Raw genomic sequence first — 20,414 nt, 5'->3', positions numbered from 1 at the left:
TGAGAGGCTGCCCTCATCCTATCTAACATCCTATCATCCATGTGCACCCACTGCTGCCCCATGCTGTGCCCATCACAGGGCCCAGGGTGCTGCTAGACACAGGAGTCGGAGGGAGGCAACAGTCCTGGACTGGAGAGATACTATTGGAAAGACCAGAGGCCAAGCAGGGCAGGAGAGATAAAGCTGAAGGGGGTACCTGATCACAGACCTGATGCCTACACCTGATACATAAGGAACACTGGGGCAGAAGAAAGGACAGGAAACATGCCACAGGTGCTCAGGGAAGGGAGGAACAAGACACTGCTCAGCCCCAAGTAGCGAGGGAGCAGCAGAGGCAAGCTGCTCCTTAAGTGCCTGTATGTTTGTTTGACTTCTCATTACCAAAGTAAATAATTAAAAGCTTGTTAATTAGCAATAAATTGAGAGAAATTTGACTACATGGAGTTGTTTCATTGCCCAAGACAACATAAAAGGTCAAAAGTTTGCCAATGATACAAAGCCGGGAGGAGTAGCTGACCATCAGAACGTTGTGCTGCCGTTAAGGGAGATGCGGACAGGCTGCAGAGTTGGACTGGGAGGAACCTGATGAGATTCAGTAAGGACAAGTGTACAGTCCTACACATGGGGAAGAATAACCTCACTCATCAGTGCAGGTTAGGGGGTGATCTGCTGGAAAGGAGCTCTGTGAAGGACCAGGGTGTCCTGGAGGGCAACAGGTTGACCATAAGCCAGCAGTGTGTGCCCTTGTGGCTATGAATGTCAGTGGTATACTGGGGTACATTAAAAAGTGTGTGGCCAGCAGGTCACCCCTCTACTCAGCTCTGGTGAGGTCACGTGGAATACTGCGTCCAATTCTGGGTTCCCCAGTTCAAGAAAGACGGGGAACTTCTAGAGAGAGTCCAGCAGAGGGGCCTAGAGCATCTCATTTATGAGGAAAAGGCGGAGAGATCTGGGACTGTTTAGCTTGGAGAAGACTGACAGAATCAATACTTGTATCAATACTTATAAATATCTAAAAGGTGGGTGTCAAGAGGATGGGTCCAGGCTTTTTAGTGGTGCCCAGCTACAGGACAAGGGACAATAGCCACAAACTGGAACATGGGAAGGTTCATCTGAGTATAATAAAGAGCTTTAACTAGTGATAGAGCACCGGAACAGACTGCCCAGTACCCCCCTGGATCCTTTCCTGTGCGATCCACTGCAGGTTCCCTAAGTCACTACTAGAGCAGGGGGTCAGAGTCAATGACTTCAAGAGGTCCCCTCCAACCACTGCAATTCTGTGATTCTGTGAAAATGTCCTGTGTATGCCCCATCCTCACTTACCTTGGCTGCCAAAGGTGGTGTCACATAAGGAAAGTGTGTTTGTTGGTAGAAAAGGCCTCTCATCAAAACCAGGCACAGAATAGCTTTGAATGAGCAAACTTGTGATACTCAAAACAAGATACCCATTCACAAAAAAACATTTAAAAAGAGCTAAATATCAGTAAAACATGAGGAGTTCAGGAATCTTTATCTTTCCTTTTTTTTTTTTTTTTTTTTTTTTCGTGTAGGATGGTTGAGAAGAATATAAAATGTTATCAAGGAAGGAGAAATCATTTAGTACCGGTGGAGAAATCTTGGTGGAAAAAAAGAAAACTCTATTCCGTTTTTCTAAACCGAGTGAGGGCTTGCAGTTTGATATTAGCTGAGAAAGAACTGAAACTCCAATGGAACTACTAATGGGAAAAAAAAAACAACAAAAAAATCCACGTTGGAAATAACTTTATTGTACTGAACTTTTAAAAATATAATTAAATTCACTGCACACAGTGCCATCCTACTTAGAAGAAAATACAACTTTTCTGAGGATTATTACTCTGCATTGTATAGTTTTTCCTCTACAATCATTCATTTACTGACAGAGAGAGTGCATATAATTTCATGTGGCATATATCATAAAGCTGGGATTTATAAAGAAGACAAAATAAGGTGTTCAAAATGGCAATTACGTTCTCATATCCTTCGTAAATCCTATTTCTACCATTCTGACTACAGTCAGGAGTTTCTTGTCTGTTTTCTGTATTTAATGAATTGTACACATTTGTTTTGGTCATAAAAAAAACATCCTCTCTCTACAGAGCTCATGCTGCTGTGTGCTGCCAAAGCACTTAAAGGAAATTCATGTTTAACTTCGTATTGACATGCAGCAATTTTTGTCTCCAAGAATGAAATACTACACTTCTTTGCAGACACGAACATAACTAATTCCTCTTGTTCAACAATTAATTAGTTCACAGCTTCTTCTTACGTATGTGCCTATTGACAGTTCTTTATGTGAAGAGGAAAGACGATGTAAGACAGAACATATTTTAGTCACCCTTTTTGAAGATTCCTACGTTACACTGTGCTTCATGAGGGAACTGTACTCTTCTGCGAGTTTCTTCTTCTCATTTAATTTTGCCAGTATGGCATCCAGTAAATATGAGGCAAAGGGAAACTGAAAAAGAAACACAGCAAGAACAACGGTCATTTAACTTTATTTTCTTCATGTTAAAAACATGTATTAAATTTCTTCTAGCTGTTAGATTTCTCTTAGTTCTGTCAACTACCATACACACACAGATCTTGAACTTTAAAGTTCACCTGTCTGGTTAGTGCCCAGAACTTTACGCACTACCATAAAAATGATAAAAGAACAGAGTAAAATGAAAAAAAGATAAACGCCTTATTGAACAATTCATGCTTTACTGACCATGTTAATGATGTAAACTGCAGTAATAGCATCTGTGTCATTTATCTTCAACCAGCTGATCAATAAGGGGTTACAGTCATCTCTAGGGCATGCAGAAGTGGTAGTGCGTGTTCCCTGCTCTCAGGAGGGTGAGACAGAACTACCAGGATGGCCCTCAATGTTGTGGCAATTGCAGCAACTTAAGACTCATACATGAAAACCTGTAAATAAAACCAAACCAAAGCCCCAAACCCCAGAAGCTCCAACTGTATTGATAAGCACAACAGACAAAAACTTGCTCCTCTAAAATATGGTAGGAAGGATTTGCATTTACATATCTACAGGAAAAAAAAAACAAAAAAACAAAAAAACAAAAAACAAAACAAACAAACAAAAGCAATAAATCAAAAACCTCTTTGATATCTCTGCTGGTATAAAAGATTTGCACAGCGTCTTCCAAGAAAGTGACTGGGTATATTTTCCCCCACCACTGCTTTAATGCTGTCTGCATGAGTGTGTGCTGTGTTGGGAAGTACTGGTGGAGGGAGTACAGAATGCTCCTCCGTGCAGCTCCGCCAACAGAGGGGACAGCACTGTGCCAGAGCAGAACCCAACAGTTTTAGTGCATTGCCTCAGAGAGCTGCCAGTCTTCTTGAAATCCTAGTGAGAACAGTGGTGATAGAAAAAGTAACTGCTGCTATTCCTATCAGTATCTCTGGTTTTATTTTTTCATTTCTCTATTCCTCCTTAAAGATCAAAACTGCATAGATAATGTGCATATCCTTGGTATATGTAACAAACAGTAATATATATGTGTGTGTGTGTGAGCACAAGGAAACCAAACACAAATGCTGTGTAACGTCTGAAATTGTACAAGGCCGGCCTTGAAAGTAATGCCTCCTATTTTATTATGCTGGCCCATGACATCAGAGGCAGATGTTGGTGGTACAGCAGCAGTGGCTGAACCTTCACAACAACATTCTGTCACATGCTGTTGTGTGACAGATGGCAGCAGATGGGCACTCTGACACAATGGTGTCAGACAAGGAAGCACATACGAGGCAAAGGTGTGTCACTGAATTCTGCCGAGCAGAAAAACTCGCACCCACTGACATTCATAGATGCTTGCTGAATGTTTATGGAGCCCAGACAGTGTATGTGAGCTCAGCAAGGTGATGAGTGGTGCGTTTCAACAGTGGTGACAGCAACAGTAGGTCACTTGCGCTGGTGCAGACTTTGATGAGCGTGGCATGCGGGCTCTAGTTCATCACTAGCAAAAATGCGTAGCTAATGCTGGTGACTATGTTGAGGAAGTATTTTGCATTTGAGAATCTGCTCACTAATGTGCTATTTGTATCTGTTGTAGTTTCCATGGAAACAAATAGGAGGCATTACTTTCAGAGTGACCTATCTGAATGAATCTCAGTCTACTAATATTTATCACCACTAACAAGTCAGAAAAAAAAAAAATAAAGTGTTAGCACAAAAATACTTGTTAATAGCAAGTATCTGTCATGAACTGATTATAACAGGACATAGAGCAATCCCGTGTTCTGTTCAACAGTCACTTTGCAGTCACAGAAAAAGGCAGGTGATATCCATTATTACTCTCTTCTACTGGACAGGGTATTCTGTAGGGCTGGTACCTACTGACCAGACGTACCTCCATCTGTCGTAAATAACTTCTGTCTGTGATAAGAATTTTCTAGCATTCATCTAGAGCTGTCAGCCATCTCCATCTTTTGTGGTGACTTTTTGGGGAATAGAAGGATCCAACTCACTAAGCACTAACAAGACCTAATCTTATCTGAAATTCCATGACACTTACTCGCTACTGTGCTTTGAAAGCACTGACCCCAGCATCCTGTTCACTCTAATTGCTCTCCTTCCTTGTCTAAATGTGTTTTTACGAGAACACGAAACCATTACCTCAGGGTCCCTAATTCTTCTTCCTAGCTTGAGTATATTCATTTTTGATACATCTTACCTCCTTAATGTTCTGTCCAAGATGAATGCTTTCTTATTGATGTCTCTGGTTCATATCATTCTAGCTACATTTCACTTGCTGCTCACTACTCTCTGTGGCTTCCATGTCATAGCAAACTGACTTTTAAAGAAGTCTTTCCATTTAAATCATTCATTTAAATCAAGAGCATTTGAAAGTTGAACGTTATGTCATTATTTCACATTTACTGGTTTCAGAGAAGGTGCTGTATTTTTTTATCTGGTTTTATTTCCATGCCGACACCCAGAGCTGGATGATCTCTACAGTCTTCATCTTTAATAGAAGCCTGTCAGGTTTACTTTTAATGATGACTCTGTAACTATCCTGGGAAGCTTCCTTCTACATTTCTCCCCAGAAGTTCAGAACTGTTGAAGATGTCTCTACTCCAAAGTATTTACCCCAGTTTCCAAACTTGCCATATGCTTTGGGAAGGCTCTGGGAGTTCAGTGAGTGCTAAGTGCACACCTAAGGAGTGAAAACTTGTTTATACCAGTGATAATTATGTACAGAATGATACTCCCTTCAAGTGCTTTTCAGTTATCTGTGCCACAGGCAATTTATCCAAACACTGAGTACTGACAATGATAGCAATCCTAAATCAGTACATTATGGTAGGCTTTAGGAGAAGTAGTATTTAACTGGTTTTTGTTTTAAAAAAATAATTAAAAAAGAAAAATAAAATTTGAGAAAGCTTACCTGGAATTAAAGATTTTTTGTTTATTTACCATTACTAAAATTACAGATTTATTTCTTGGGACTAGAAAAAGCCATGTGGATGAAGTGGGAAATTTCTTAAACATCAAAGAGATATTTTGGTATCCTGTAATATGGCCCTGAAGAATCAGGAATGCTGGTAGTTATTTCTGTTTCTCTCACCTATTTATTCTTTCTTTGAGTATGCTTCTTTCAAAGATCCCTTCTGAAAAGAAGATACTAGTTATGTCTGTTGACCTTAGACCATACTGCTGAGTCTCACACAACACATGTGTGCACAACCACACAGCCTCCTGATCTGCCAGTGAAAAGACTGGTAATGAGAGCAAGGCAATGTTACTCCAATGAGGCATAACATTTCAATTCATGGACTGCAACATTATTTGGCCTCTGTCTCACAAACTCTAAAATGTGCTAACATACATAGATACAATGGCATTTTATTTCTGGAATACACAAAGTAGTAGTTACTGCTATTTTAAACCTCCCCACATGGATCATGAGTGTAATAAGTTTCCTCAACAAAGCTATCCAATCACTTTGAAAAACTGCCTAATTTGAATTGTGTGAACCACAAAGAATGACCTCAAGCAAAACTGAAGAAATGCCAATTTTGAATGACCCAAACTTCCTAATTTCACTGTAACTATAAGACAGTAGAATAGAATACTGAGATATGCTTCATTTCATTGTTATTCTTTGCTCGCTCCCTTCTGGGACAGCTGTACATATGTGATGTTAACAGTATCCAGTGAAAGATTTGATCTGCGCTGCTGCTGCTTTTTAAGGTGCAGGTTATGCAAAATACTGTGTGGTGCTGACTGGTCAGTGTGTGTGCAAGTCAATGTGTGTATGTGCATGTGAGCAGACAACAGGCAAGAGCAGAGACCTATTCAAAGAGAAGGGGTAAGAGAGATGCAGGCTGGAGAGAGACCAAGAGAAGCAGAACAGATGAGTCCCAACCAGAAAACTAGAAAGAAAACAACCATGGCGGTTGGTGTACTTTACAGGTGAGACCAGACAAAGTCTGCTTTTAAAATCCAGTGCAAATCCTGAAAACGGGCTAGAGAAAATCCTTACTGATGAGGAGTGAATATGCTGCTCCAAGTCTGTGTTCTAGAGACAGATTATACAGATACCTACAGAGAGCCCAAAGTACAAAGGGGAGGGAGTTTTTCTGGAAGTTTTAACTACTGGAATATGATTTGTATACTAATAATGAGGTCATGAGAGGAAAGATTTAATTAGGGAGCTTCATATGAGATGTGATATCCTGAGGAGTACAGGAAGAGGGAGGGAAGACAAGAGCTGCTCTGTATCTGATAAGGGACCTGATAAATCAATTCTGACATTTGGTACAATGCTTGGAAGAGTTAGGAAAATGATCTATATTTTACTAAAAGAAAAAATAGTTCTCAGAGACTTCAGGTAGCAATCTAGACTGGGGTTAACATTTTGCACTCATTCACAGAATTAATAACTGATTGTTCAGAGATGCTCCTCCTTACAATCAATCACAATGAAGGAAAGCCTTGAGTGGTAAGAGAAATCTTGTCTAAGCTGTGAAAAGAAGTCATTCTTTCAATTTGATTACAGATAAAGCTAGAGAAGGTTTTTTTCTTGATTATAAGCAGAGAATGCTACTACACTGTGTCGGGTTCAAATAACAAGACAGACACAAGCAGGTGATGTGGGAGAAAAATACCCCACATGAGTAGAAGCCTCATGCAAACTATCAACACCACAATATATCAAGATGTCCATGGTTGTACCTTCCTTCCACAAACACCACAAACTCCCAGATACCCAATACTCTTTAGTGCAATACATCTCCTGGGTTCTCTCTCCCATGCCCAGTCTCAAGGAGTTCAATGTTCCTACACATGGCTCAAGGACACTGGGTATCTGCATGCACTCCCGTAAAGCCTCTCTGTAAGGGGAGTTCTTCAAAGGCAAAAGAATCTCCTAACTGTCATCCAAACATCAGTTATTAAGATGTTTCATTTTTATACTTTAGTGACAGCACTGTAGTCCTTGGGTGTAACAGTATGAATACAAAAGCCAGAGAAAGCACCTGTTGGCCATTCAGGATGTAGGTTTAGACAGTCAGTGATTTTCACCGGCTCTGCAGAATTCAGAACATGGGTGTACTTTCAGATTAGATGATCCTTACATACATAACAACATCCTGAAGCAGAGATGTCTCTATCAGATTTTAAGTTTCTTCCCATACGGTTCTACAGTGGTTGGTAAAGTAGCTACACAAATTCTGACTGGGGACGTTCATGAATGCAAAAATATTTAGCACTGAATTATTAACAATTTTGTAAAGCCGATGGAAATTACACTTTTTAAAGTCATAAGTGTGCAGCAAATAAAGACACAGATGAGGTGTAAAACAGAGGTGTGCTATCCTTTATGATTACACTTTAGGGGAATCTATAAAATGACAGTAAAAAGCAACTAGTGCTGCCCCAGTCCCCCCAAAAAAACTCATGCAGCAGTAAAATGGCGTATGTCAGTAATAAAAATAAAATGTCTATGACATTTTAAATGTTATCATACTGTCATGGTGGAATAAAATTAGCTTGAAGAATGATCTAAAGGGATATGATGCAGTTCATTATGTATAACAGCAACAGCAGCAGTTTCCCAGTGTTCATAAAGGTTTCTCCATTAAATTTACCTCCAGTCAATAATTAGGAGTCCACAAATAAACCTAGGCAATTAAATCAATACTGCCGGGCAATTATGTTCCAAAGTCCTGGCTCAATGGCACAAAAAGACACTATATCAAACTGCAATATTAAGTGATCTGATGCAATTTCCATCTGAACACTTTCTCAGAATAAGACTGAAGAGCAACCCTGCACCTTATTTTCAGCATATGGAGGGGTTCACAGTTTGTCAGCCTGCACCACGAAGCAGTCTATTCTGAACAAAGTCCTAACAGAAAGCTTTAATTCCACCATGAGATTGAGTTTTCTGATCAGAAACACTACCACTGTCTAAAAAAGGAAACCACAACCAATCTTTGGACAAGGCATGAGTTAAGCAGTTAAAAAGGGCACAAACCTGTTCTGAGAGCTGCTCCGAAATTAAGAAATCTATGCATTTTCCATCCATGTGAATTAGCAAGGACAGAAAGGAAAAGCAGAGCCAGCTGCACCTAAAAGAGCACTAATTCCTTTGTGATCCTAAAGATGATTAATTTGCTGAGAATTGCTTTTACCTTCGGAGCTCCTCCAGAGGAACCCCACAAGATGGAGCAAAAACCACTGAAAACCACTATGAACTTGTACACAAACAGATGTGGCTAAGTGCAGTGAGCTCCCACAGCTTTCGTTAAGATTTGGTTGCATGGTCAATAACCCCCCCCACTTTCCACGCCCTGGCTCTGGCTGTCTCTCTGTGTTGAAAGAGAACTGATAAAATTCTGTTTAGGATTTTTTAACAATCTGCCAAAGAATAACAACAAAAATACAACCAGAATTCCTCATCATTTTCCTCATCTCATTTATACTTTGGAGCCAATAATGTGAACGGAATATTGAAATGGAGAGGTTTAAAACAAACAAACAAACAAAAAAATTACAATGAAAGCAATTTCACGAATAGGAGTAGTTCTGTATTTATTTCTGAGTTTCATGTAACACTACAAAGTGTTTAAATTAAAATGCTGATAGTTCTGACCAAGCTGATAGTTCTGTCCAAGTAAACTGATATTTCCATCTCTGCTGCAGCAAGTCTTAATGGCACAAAGTTCGTATAATGACAGAGGAAAAACCTGCCATTTCTTAAAAAAACCCGGTTGCAGGATGCAATCCAGTCACAAAAGCTATCAGTGATAAAACATTTCAACCTGAAAGAGACTGTTCCCTTGAAATGATTATCAAAATATTTTCAATCATCCACATTCCTAATAGAACTGAATGGCACCGCAAATGGACTCACACTAGTGAATATGCATTAGGAACAGAGGATTTATAAATCAAACTTTCTTTCATTTCAGATATCAGCTACACATTGTCTGAATAAAGGAGACAACTAAAGCATAATGGAAAAGTTTCAAGAGTCAGTGTATGTTGTCAGTGATGTCCAAACAAAAGCTGACTATGGCTAGAAAAGCAGGGCTCTCACCTGCCAATAAACTGCCCTTGATCACTTACAAGAGGGGAGCATCCCAGCAGACTCTGTGTGTATTAAAAAAAAGACTTGAAAGAGAAGAAGAAGTATCACACAGGTCACAGCGGCAGTCTCAATGGACCCCTCAGGGATTTCTGCTAGTCTCAGCCTTGTCATCCTCTATGCAGCTTTCCTCTCTGCCCAGAAAATGTCGATAGGAAAATGTTTGAGGGGCCTCTGGTGGAAATTTTTTCATTCTTTCTGCATTGACAGGATGCCAAATCAATATTTACTTCCCACTAACAAGCTGCTCGAGGTCTCAGTAGAAAATATTGTAGAGAATGCGGGAAGACACGATAATAAACAGCTGTCTGGCTATGAGGAAAACATGAATTGACTGGAAACAGGTCCACAGTAAAAGGTCATCGAAACCCATGAACTCCTCAGGTGTCCATATCAAATACTAACTTTAAAGGCACATAGTAAAAAATCTCTTTTTCCTAAGAGGTATGAGAGGATGGATCCTTTCCACTGTCTCAATAATTTAATTAATGCATTTGCCAAGATCTGTGCTGGTTTTCTCCAGCATTGTTTCAGCTTTCAGCTGTTAAGTTAGCCACAGCAAATTGTAGGTTAGCATCTCTTCAGTTATCTCCACTAACTCTTAAGATTTCTTAAAAGAAATAAAAGGGAAATGCTAGCAAAACAAGGATTTTATGTTACCTTATCACAATTAGTGGTGGCATAATTACAAAGACTGGCATAAATACAGTGGATACATTGCAATCTAAAAGCACTTATCTATTCAGAGTAGAAAGCTGTAATTTGTTAAGGGAAATAAATAAATTTATAACCTGAGCTTCAGGAAGTTTCTGTATACAGAGCAGCCATTCTTTGTCTTTTTCAGACTCCATTTTTGCCTTGGCAGTTTCCTAAAAGTACAGAGACATAATATTTTAACACCATCTGGAAGTAGGAATGATGCTTTCAGAACCAGTTATCTGAAGTGTGTCCACTCAATATGAGGGCTCTGTTAAATTTATAAATCTATGTTTGTGCATGTCTTGAATCACACGTTCTTTCCCCATGAATATACAGGTACATGTGTACTCTATATGGGAATCTGGTGTGTTCAAGTTTCTCACACAGCCATAAATGGAATACGTATTTAAAATTTATGTAGTGAAATCTCATCATCTACACTGAGTATATTTGCGTGTTTTACACATATATTCCCAACACTGCTTCACAGAAATAGGATATAGAAGTTGCTTTGAGAAGGAGGCAAGTATACAATTCTGCCAAAGCCAAACACTCTACAAGGGTATATAAGCGTGATAGGCTTTATAAGGGTGTATAAACAGGGAAAGGATCAGTCCAAAATGTTTATATTCATGGATGTAACCTGTACGGATACACACGCATACACATAAAAAGGACATTTATTTAACTTATCTGAATACTCCTGTTTGTAATTTGTGAAATATAAAGCTCCATCAAGGCTAAGGGAAGACTAAGTCATCACTGAAATACAGTTACTCCTCAATGACGATCAACTGCTAGACATTTCTTAAATGTAAGTGCAGAGGCTTTTTCATGTATTTCTTGATCAGACCTCAATATATCTGGATAAGGATAATTCCTATTACCGTATTTATTTCATAGAAGGTGATTTATGAAACACCCAAATATTTCACAGTAAAACAGAAAAATGTATTATAGAATCACTAGAAGAAGGCAATGGATTCCCCTCCAAAAATATTTATCTACTAGAAGTACTTTTAATAAGCATCACAATTCAAGAAAGTAATCATCAACGGAATCAATTTGGCACAGCAAGATACATTCTAATTTTGTTTTCATTAATGCAAAAGTCTGTTTAAAATGTATAACGCTGCCAAATATTCTCACAAAAAAAAAGGGAACTGCTAAGGATTTTCAAGTAAAGCTCTACATCTGCATGCTCAAAACAGTATATTCATATTTTATTTATGTATGTCCGAAGTCTTGACACCTTAGGAATCTCTAACCTGACCTTTTAATTTAAATTCAACAGTTCTGTTCTTTATTTGTGCTGGATAGTGCACAATGAAATTCCAGACTTTAACTTGAAAGTCTCTTCCAATAGGAATGGAAAATTAAAATAACTTACCTCATCATCTTCTACTGCTAATATCTCCTCAAGATCCGCTGTTGAAACATTAAGGATAGATGCTGCCAACTGAACAGACTCTTGGGAAAGGCCTTTTTTACATGCCCTTGCTTCTTCCATTTTTTTTGCCTGTTTTACTTTCATTCTCAGCTCCTGTACGCTATGGTGTATCTCTCTGGTTAGAGCCTGGAAGACAAAAGCAGAAAACACTGCAATTTTTCTTAAACACCATGGAAAAAAAAAAAAAACAAAAAAACATCACTTACACCAAATTCTTTAATATAGGTTTAATTTAACTTCAGTCTGTGTTACTGATTGAATAGAATACACTCTGCAGTAAGAAATAACGTGTTCTGAAAACAAAGTATGAAATAATGCACTAAAGCATAAAACGTCCTTAAATACAGGTGCATATTTATTGATTTTAGCAAATTAAACGTATTCATAATGCCACATGACATGACAAAGCAGCTTCTGTAGTATCAATTAAAAATCATTTTCTGATTCAATCTACTAGAAGTCATTTCTGTAGTGTGGTCTGTACTGCTAAGCCAGAAAGATAGTCGCCCCTTAAAAAAAAAGTCCAGAAAAATAAGAGAAAACTGACTGGTAAAGGGCAGCTGTTTGAAAGGTTTAAGTGATAAGACATGAGCACCATTATCTGGAAAGGGAAAAAAGGGGCTACTGGGATTTAACAATCCTGATGTTACCTAGGAAAAAATAGATGACTGCACAAAAAATTTATAGTCTCAGAAGAAACCCAGTGGAATGAGGCCACTGTCTTTATTTAAAACTAGAATAAAAGATACAGCACAAAGCGTCCTGCTGAAGAGGCTGCTTGAACTTGAATGAGAGCTGAACGGGATTCAAACTAGATTTTGTTTTTTGTTCCACAGCACCACACAAGTACTGAGCTTGAGTAATATCTTCCAAAGCTGTATGTGAGCAAATTGCATAGCAAAGAATCGATGCTCAAGTTCCTACATATCCTATGCCTAAAATGCTCTGATTCAGGGAATTAACACAGAACATTAGCATAAAGCATAAGTTATATCACTGGAGCTGCCCTGTTTCAACATGCATGCAAGTATGGAAGAAAGATTTTGTAAAACACATGCTGAGACAAATTTATTTTAAAACTGTTGGCTGAGAGACAAGAGAAGCAACTTCATGTCAGAAGATCCTCATAATGTATTTAATGAGTCAAGATGAATGGTGATTGTCAACATAGACACACCCGAACTGTTTAAAATGAGAGAAAAAACTTTTTTCCAATCACCATATGTGTGGCTTTTCTTACTGAACTATCTCTCATTGTATAGCTGATAAAGTCCAGAAAAATACTTTGCTGCAGAATGCCTTCATCTCTAGAAAGTAACCACAGGATTATGAAGATGGTTTGTTGGAATTTGAGGTCAAATACTCTACAGCCTCCTCTGGGCCAAAACTTTCCACAGCCTCCAGTGTATTCAAGATATGGTCAATACTGAGAACTTGATAATAACTTCCAAAGAAACTACAAGATCCATTTGATTCCAACACTTGCTTATTTGTATTTCACTTTTTAACATTTTGCTCTACTTTTCTAAAATTTAATTAATGAAAAAAAGTTATCCTACCATGAGCCTGAGAACATACAATGAAATTCAATTTGTCTGATTCAAGCACAAGTCCCTCCTTTCGCAGTATTTCTAACAGAATACCACGTACACAGTTTTGTCTGCAACCAGAGAGCTGACATGAATGAAGAAACATGCAATGCTTTACAGACAGCGAGCTAAGGCCACTTGGACAAAGTTCACAGAACAAAACAGACAAAGAAAGAACACAGCCCCAAGTAGAAAAGCTGCCGTTATTAAAGAAAATTACAGATGCACCATTACATGGCTTTTTTACCTTATGGACTTTAGATTGAATACTGAGAGGTCAGCTATTTTTGAATATGCTTTCTTCACACTGTCATGCAGTAGTAATAATGTTTTGATATATATTTTTTCTTGGGAAGTGACTTAACAAATGGGAACTTGCTTGTGATTTAATTTCCTTCCTCTGTTGACATCTTTTTCATCATAAACAAACAGAACTTTGTACTAAATAGTTTACTTCTTAGGTTTTTAATTTATTATGCCAGATTATTACAGAAGTGTATTAACTGTGTTAGGAAGAACCATTTCCAATTTGAAAACGACATAAACCTGGGAGTTAACCAATTTTTAACAGCTTTTATTGGTGAATGTACTGAAGTCAGTATAATACCATTCTTTGGTTAAGAAATTGATCTAGTGCATTCTAGAGCTAAGTACAGGATTTTATACTACATTTCTCACTTTGTCTTTCAGAATTGCTTCTTTTTAAAACTTATAAGCATACATAGGTGATACAAACTGCCTGCAATGAAATCAATACAGAATATGACTTCAATGCTATAATGATATATGGTAACATTGATGTTGTTGCTATTAGCAATACTACGATTTTTCTTTTGTCTTTTCTTTGGTGTGAAATCTAGGGGATATTTTCTTGCTAAAGACATTCACCCAACTTAGCTGTTATCAGCAGCTATTCCTGTGGGACACACTTAGCCTCCACCAGCCAACTAGAATAGGAATCCCTGATTGATTTCTGAAAACAAATCTACAATGCATCTTGTCACATCAGTGCAATTGCTGCTGGACCAACTGCAACAAAAGTAAACTTAAAATTCTGATTGTAAGTTTAAAGTACACAGTCCTTTTTAATTAGCAGCAACTGTTGTATTATCTCCTGCTTTGGTGGACAAAGGAAGAGCAAAATATGTCCTCTATCTGGATGTGTGCAAGGCCTGTGGGCATGGTCTTATATCACATCACATCCTCACTGCTCCCTCCTAGTACTCAAAGGGGGTCTTCTAAGCAGGATGGAGACTGACTTTTTACATAGTTTGATAGCGATAGAATGAGGGAGAATGGTTTTAAACTAAAAGAAGGGAGATTTAAGTTAGATGTTTGGAAGAAATTCTTTACCCAGAGGGTGGAGAGTCCCTGGCACAGGCTGCCCAGAGAAACTGTGGCTGCCCCATCCCTAGAGGCCTTCATGGCTGGGTTGGATGGGGAGCTGGGCAGCCTGAGCTGGTGGGGGCAGCCGCACCCTTGGCAGGGGATTAGAGCTTAATGATTTTTAAAGTCCCTTCCAACCTGAGCCATTCTATGATTCTGTGACTCCAAAAAGCTATATAGTATTTACTGTGTCTAGTGAGTTGCATAAAACTCTAAAAACACCTCCCTTGTAAGCTGCATTTTTACAACCCAAAATAATCATTCATAAGAAAAGTCTTCAACTTCGGTTTCAGAAGGCAAATAAACACTTTTTAGCAATATAATTCTGCTATGTTTGAAATCTACAAAGTTGAAGGTCTTTTTTGTTTTGTTTTGTTTTGTTTTTATTACTTTAAAAGGTAAGATTTATGTAAATGCTCAAGGAAGTTGTAGTAACTTACAGACAGCAAGAACACACTTTTAACATCACCTTTATATTCCCAGAAGCTTTTGAACTGACACAAATCAATTAGTGAGCCCCCTTCATGCTACAAGAGCAAAACAATTCCTAAAATTATTCTTATAATTTCTGTGTTAATTTACACATACTGTTGTAATAGTTTGTAGTATAATCAAATTTAAGGACACAAGACAGACAGAAGTCTGTCCTGCTGGGAGTGGGGAGTGAGCAAGTGGCCTTGTCTACTTAACTGCTGTCCAAAATCAACTTACTGCAAAACAACAGAACAGTATAATATATGCAACAATTCTCATGTATGTTGTATTTTATGAATAGTCGTTATGAAAGCTGGTGCCTAAAATGCACCAACAGTACATCCTTGGAGGCTGCGGTGGTGTAAGTTTATGACTCTTACATCATTACACCAAAATGAAAATCTTTTCTGAAACAAGGTTAATTTCCAAAAGAACAAAAAGTATTTTGAAGATGTAGCAGCTATCTGAGGAAAGAAAACTAAATTTCACAGAGGAATGATGAGTTTAAAGAAATTCTCCAGCAAGAGAAAAAATTATGGCCGGCCAAAAGTTAGCAGAGATCCCAGCACTTTAAAAAGTTGAGACAACATTACCACTACAAGTAGCTCATGGTTAAGAAGGAAAAACAAAATGAATGGGCAAAGTGGCAGAAAAATCAGGGTTTCTACTGCTTGAGTAGCCAAAACAAGCAACAGCAAGTTTCTTAAGTGTAAATACAGTTACGTGGTTCCTTTCCTCCCTAAAACTGACTTTGAAAGTACTCTGAATACTAATGTTTAGGCACTACGAAAGAAAATCAAGCCTGCCCTACAGCAATTTCTTTTAAATATACACATTATTTAAACATCCTCATATACCTTCTTCACTTAAACAAGTATACCTCCTAGCAGCTGAGCCATTTATTTGTTTGTTTGTTTGTTTATTGATTGATTGGGAAAGGGACAAGAGTGTAGATGAGAAATAAAGACAAGACAGACCACTGCAACAGATTTGTCTGGGAAAGGGCTATAACAAGTATCACTCCAACCCCTGGGAATCAGTTAGCCTCAGGAGGTTCAATTAATTCTTATGATCCCCAGAGATCACATGCTATTTCAGAAAGTCTAGCAGATGCCCTGAAAGCAACGAAATTGTGTACAGAAGATACAGACTAGTCTCATCTTCCTCCACAAGGTTCGGTATTCTGAGAATGCTACTATTAGGTTACCACCTTTTAGTAGTAATAGTAACATCCTTTTACTATTGTCATATAGATCTCATTTGTAACATGTTTTATTTTCATTTACTTGTCTTCGGAATAACTGCTGTCCCAGTTTCTGCTGTCATTCCAACATTTACAAAAACAGATGTTTAAGCTATATGATTCAGCTCTTAGATCTATCTGCCAAAGCTTGGAGGAATTAAAATAGGCTATGTCTATCTTTTCTATCAAGACAAAAAGAAACAAACATTGACAAGATGTGGAATGTTTTAAAACCCAAACAAACAAACAAACAAACAAACAGAAGATACACTCAAAGGAATGTCACAGTGACAAGATTCTTTAAAAGTTAACATAGCTTTAGCATTTCGAAGGCTAATTCAATAAAGAGCTGATATGGACAAACATGTCTACCAAAGCTAGGTATCTGATTGAAATATATGGTTTCAAAGGAACAATCTTATGTTGATTAGCCCTGACAATAGTACTCACAACTTCTGAGAGACAGGGAAAGATGAAAGTACACATAGCCTGGAAGAAATGTCTCTCACCTGATGACTCCTAACAGCTCCATTTTAAATAAAGATTGAGAAAATGCACTGTATACCTACAGAATAATGTAATACTAGAGCTACATCCTCAAAATTTTCTACTTTCATTAACTCAAGTAAGTCTGAACACACACAATCATAATTAAGGACCTAAAAGTTCACATCTGAAAGATTAACAAAATACTATCAGCCTCTTCTACCTTTGAGGCAAGACCTATCTCCAGTCTGCAGTCCAACAAGTCACAAGTCCATCATTCTAGTACAATCCTGTTTTCTTTGTGGATATGAGCTATAGATGATGGATGGTGAACCAGAAAAAGAGAATTCAGTAGTATCCCAAAACCAATTACAGCAACAAAATCTGGAAAAGTGGACAGATTTGTACAGTATTTATTTTCAGAATTAATCCACCACGGATTTCCTGACTAAGATTTTGAGTCACGCAAACTGACAAGGGCCTCAAGACATCATTATTTGAACATAAAACTCAACTACCTAGCATTTAGCATTGTAGGACCAAAAAAAAAAAAAAGCATTAAAATGCAAAAATGAAGAAGAATATTAAGACACAATGACAGAAATGAGAATCTGCATTGACTAAAATCTTGCAATCTCAGCACATTGTAAATATGATTGGAATTTGTGCAATGTGATGGTTAAAGTTGCTTATTCCAAAGCTGAGTTGTTCCTGTTTGCCATTAGAACAGAATAGAGAACATCTCAGTTGCTAACTTTTAATACTGTTTTTATTCACATTTTTCCAAAATATCCTTGCTACCAATCTCATTCTACATCTTCCTATGTACCATTCCATTTTGATTCAAACTCAAGCAACTATTTTCAAGTTCAAAATTGAAAGGATTCTCTTGACTTAATTCTATTAAACAGTCCTAAATGTCAAAAAGGCTAAGGCTAGGTTGGATGGGCAACCTGGTCTAGTGGGCTGGCATCCTTTCCCGTGGTGGAGGAGTTGGACCAAGGTCCCTTCCAACCCGAACCATTCCATGATGCTATGAAAACCATGGGAAAAAAGATTCAAATATACCAATTTGACACTTCTGAGAAAAGTAAATTGAATACATAGTACTATTTACCAAAATTTAATAGAATGTATCTATAAATAAACAAACAAACAAATAAAAAGATCTAGGTTACAACCCACTTTTAATTTTAGATTGTTTTCAAAACAAACCATATTTTAAACAGTGATGGAGTGGACTTATTCTGGGCAATTACAATGGAGTTTGCCTTTCAGTGTAGGGAGTAATATTGCATAATAGTTTAAATTACTAATTTTACTACTTCCAAAGACAATCCTTTTGTAATACAAAGTTTAGTTCTGTATAAGTATTCAGCTTTTTTTTCTTTTTTCTTTTCTAACCATCTCTACTAATCCTACTAATGATCTCTATCACCATATCTACTTATCACCCTTCCATTTATGCCTAAAATCTTGCACTAAACTCAGCTTCTTTTTGCAGGTTTTTTCATAACATGCCTTAATGTGGAATGAAGTCTCTCTTGTTATAGTATGTGGGCACTTCATTGATAGGCCACACCAGAAATACTGGTAGAGAATGAGCTGAAATTTGTTTAATCAGTGTGGGATGACAGGCATATTTCTGTCAAACTATATTGTTTTCTAAAATTGTATTTTTGTGAAATGGGAAATAACAATAAAGTCCTCTTTATATCAGCATTTAAGTCCCACCTCATTCACACGATTCTTTTTTCCTGCTGCAAATTCTCTGTTTAAAACAGAATTGCCTCTAATTTACACGGGTGTTAGCAAAACAAGCATCATTTATTTGAAATGTCATATATTAGTTATTTACACAGTGGAAAAAAAACCCAAAACCACAAAAGTGGTGTTCACAGAGATTGGAGATTTGCACACACTGTAAGAGATGGCTGGGATCTCAGAGAACTTATTACCTGAACAGTCAGGACAGATAAAGACATCACAGTTCTACCAACTAGGGCATACAAAGAATATTCAGGGCAGACCAAGAAGGACCAAGGTGAAGCAACCTTCCAAAGGTCATATTGAGGGTCAGTGACCAAGATGCGAAAAACACCAAGATTTTCCTGATAATTAGTTCGATGTCTGAACTCATGCTGTCTTTCTGTGCAGACAAAAACAAAGCATAAGGAATCTAAAGCAAATGCCCTGTGTAAGACCACTGCACTGCTGAAACAAACATGTTTGAAACCTAATTTAAGAGGTCAGCTCGAGCACTTCTTACACTCTGTAAGATATTCCTGGTGTCCGCTGGCCACTTATGAACTGTGTTTTCTTAAAACACTGTCGCTGCATTGTATAGTTCCCCACCTAGAGCTATTCCCACCTCTCTAGTAGCCCTTTCAATGTGCACTTTGGGGAACTCCCTCAATACTCACCTTTCTAACTTAGTGAAGACTTCACAAGGCTGTGCCTTCTGTTTGTTCTACTCTCTCACAGTAATCTGATCAACATTCATCGAGCAATCATTTCTACATGAACCGTTAAATCAATCATTACTGGAGACCTTTCTCCTCCTTTTCAAGTTCTATTTTTCCTGTCATTTTCTCAGTAAGTTTTCCTGTCAGTTTAAGTTCAGAGTATCACACCTATCTATCTCCCACATTTTCCAGTTACAAAAACTACTTCTATCTCTCAGACCCTGAACTCACCATTACCTTTAAAATGGGCTTCCTTTAGTATCTCTAAATTAGACACAGAGCTAAATATCAGATTTTAGAAAGTAGTCTCCCCACGTCATTTAAAGGTGCTACAGGTAGACCTATATAATCCTTCTAGGGATTGCGCAGCAGAGGTCTCCAAGTAGCTCCCAGCAGAGCCTGCTGGAGCCCCATTCTCTCCAAAATTTAAAAGAATTTCTTTTCCCCTGAGGTAGAATAGGAACGCATTCACAGGTTGCTGAAAATAGTTCCCTGTTCAGTTTTAGTCTTTTGGATCTGGCTGCATACTGACTAGTGTTAGTGGGTCATGGTCTGTGAGAATGATTTGCAAGCACCGTAACTAGAATGAAACTAGCACTAATATCAGTAAGATTATCCACGTGAATCAGACAGGCACCTCAACTTTTCAGGAGATATACATGCACAGTTACATTGGTTGCACCATTTAACCATTCCTCTGGGCTGGTAAGACAGAGGGGTATATAAAAATACACCCTGCAAAATATTTTAAGCCATATCCGTTATCATCCCTCCCTATCACAGTTGTAGAAAACAAAGGAAAATGGTAGCCTCTTAAAACTAAGAAGTGAAGAAAAACAGTACGGAAAACCTTTCTAAAATTTTTCCATTTATTCTTCATTTTTAGTAATCGAGTTTTTATCTATTAAGACATCCACATTATATTCTGTTCCTGGCAAACTGTATGCATCACTTCCCATATGCCTTCTGTAAACTACAAGAGTTCAGCCATTCACTTCATTCATT

General features: G+C 37.9%; 1 protein-coding gene across 1 annotated transcript in view; it reads right to left on the bottom strand.

Moving 5' to 3' along the window:
- Window positions 1-1,745: 1,745 nt before the first annotated feature.
- The window catches only part of CNTLN (centlein), a 181,599-nt gene continuing 162,930 nt past the window's right edge, over window positions 1,746-20,414 (bottom strand). The window contains exons 25-27 of the mRNA XM_072359615.1: window positions 11,707-11,892; window positions 10,409-10,486; window positions 1,746-2,476 (exon numbers count right to left, since the gene is read on the bottom strand). Of these exons, the coding sequence (XP_072215716.1) occupies window positions 2,372-2,476; window positions 10,409-10,486; window positions 11,707-11,892 (369 nt within the window). The 3' untranslated portion in view covers window positions 1,746-2,371. The remainder of the gene's footprint in view (window positions 2,477-10,408; window positions 10,487-11,706; window positions 11,893-20,414) is intronic.

The sequence above is a fragment of the Excalfactoria chinensis genome, chromosome Z, assembly GCF_039878825.1.
Source record: "Excalfactoria chinensis isolate bCotChi1 chromosome Z, bCotChi1.hap2, whole genome shotgun sequence".
Lineage (NCBI taxonomy): Eukaryota > Metazoa > Chordata > Aves > Galliformes > Phasianidae > Excalfactoria > Excalfactoria chinensis.
The sequence above is the reverse complement of the archived record's forward strand: the minus strand, read 5'-3'. Positions and strand labels throughout refer to the sequence as shown.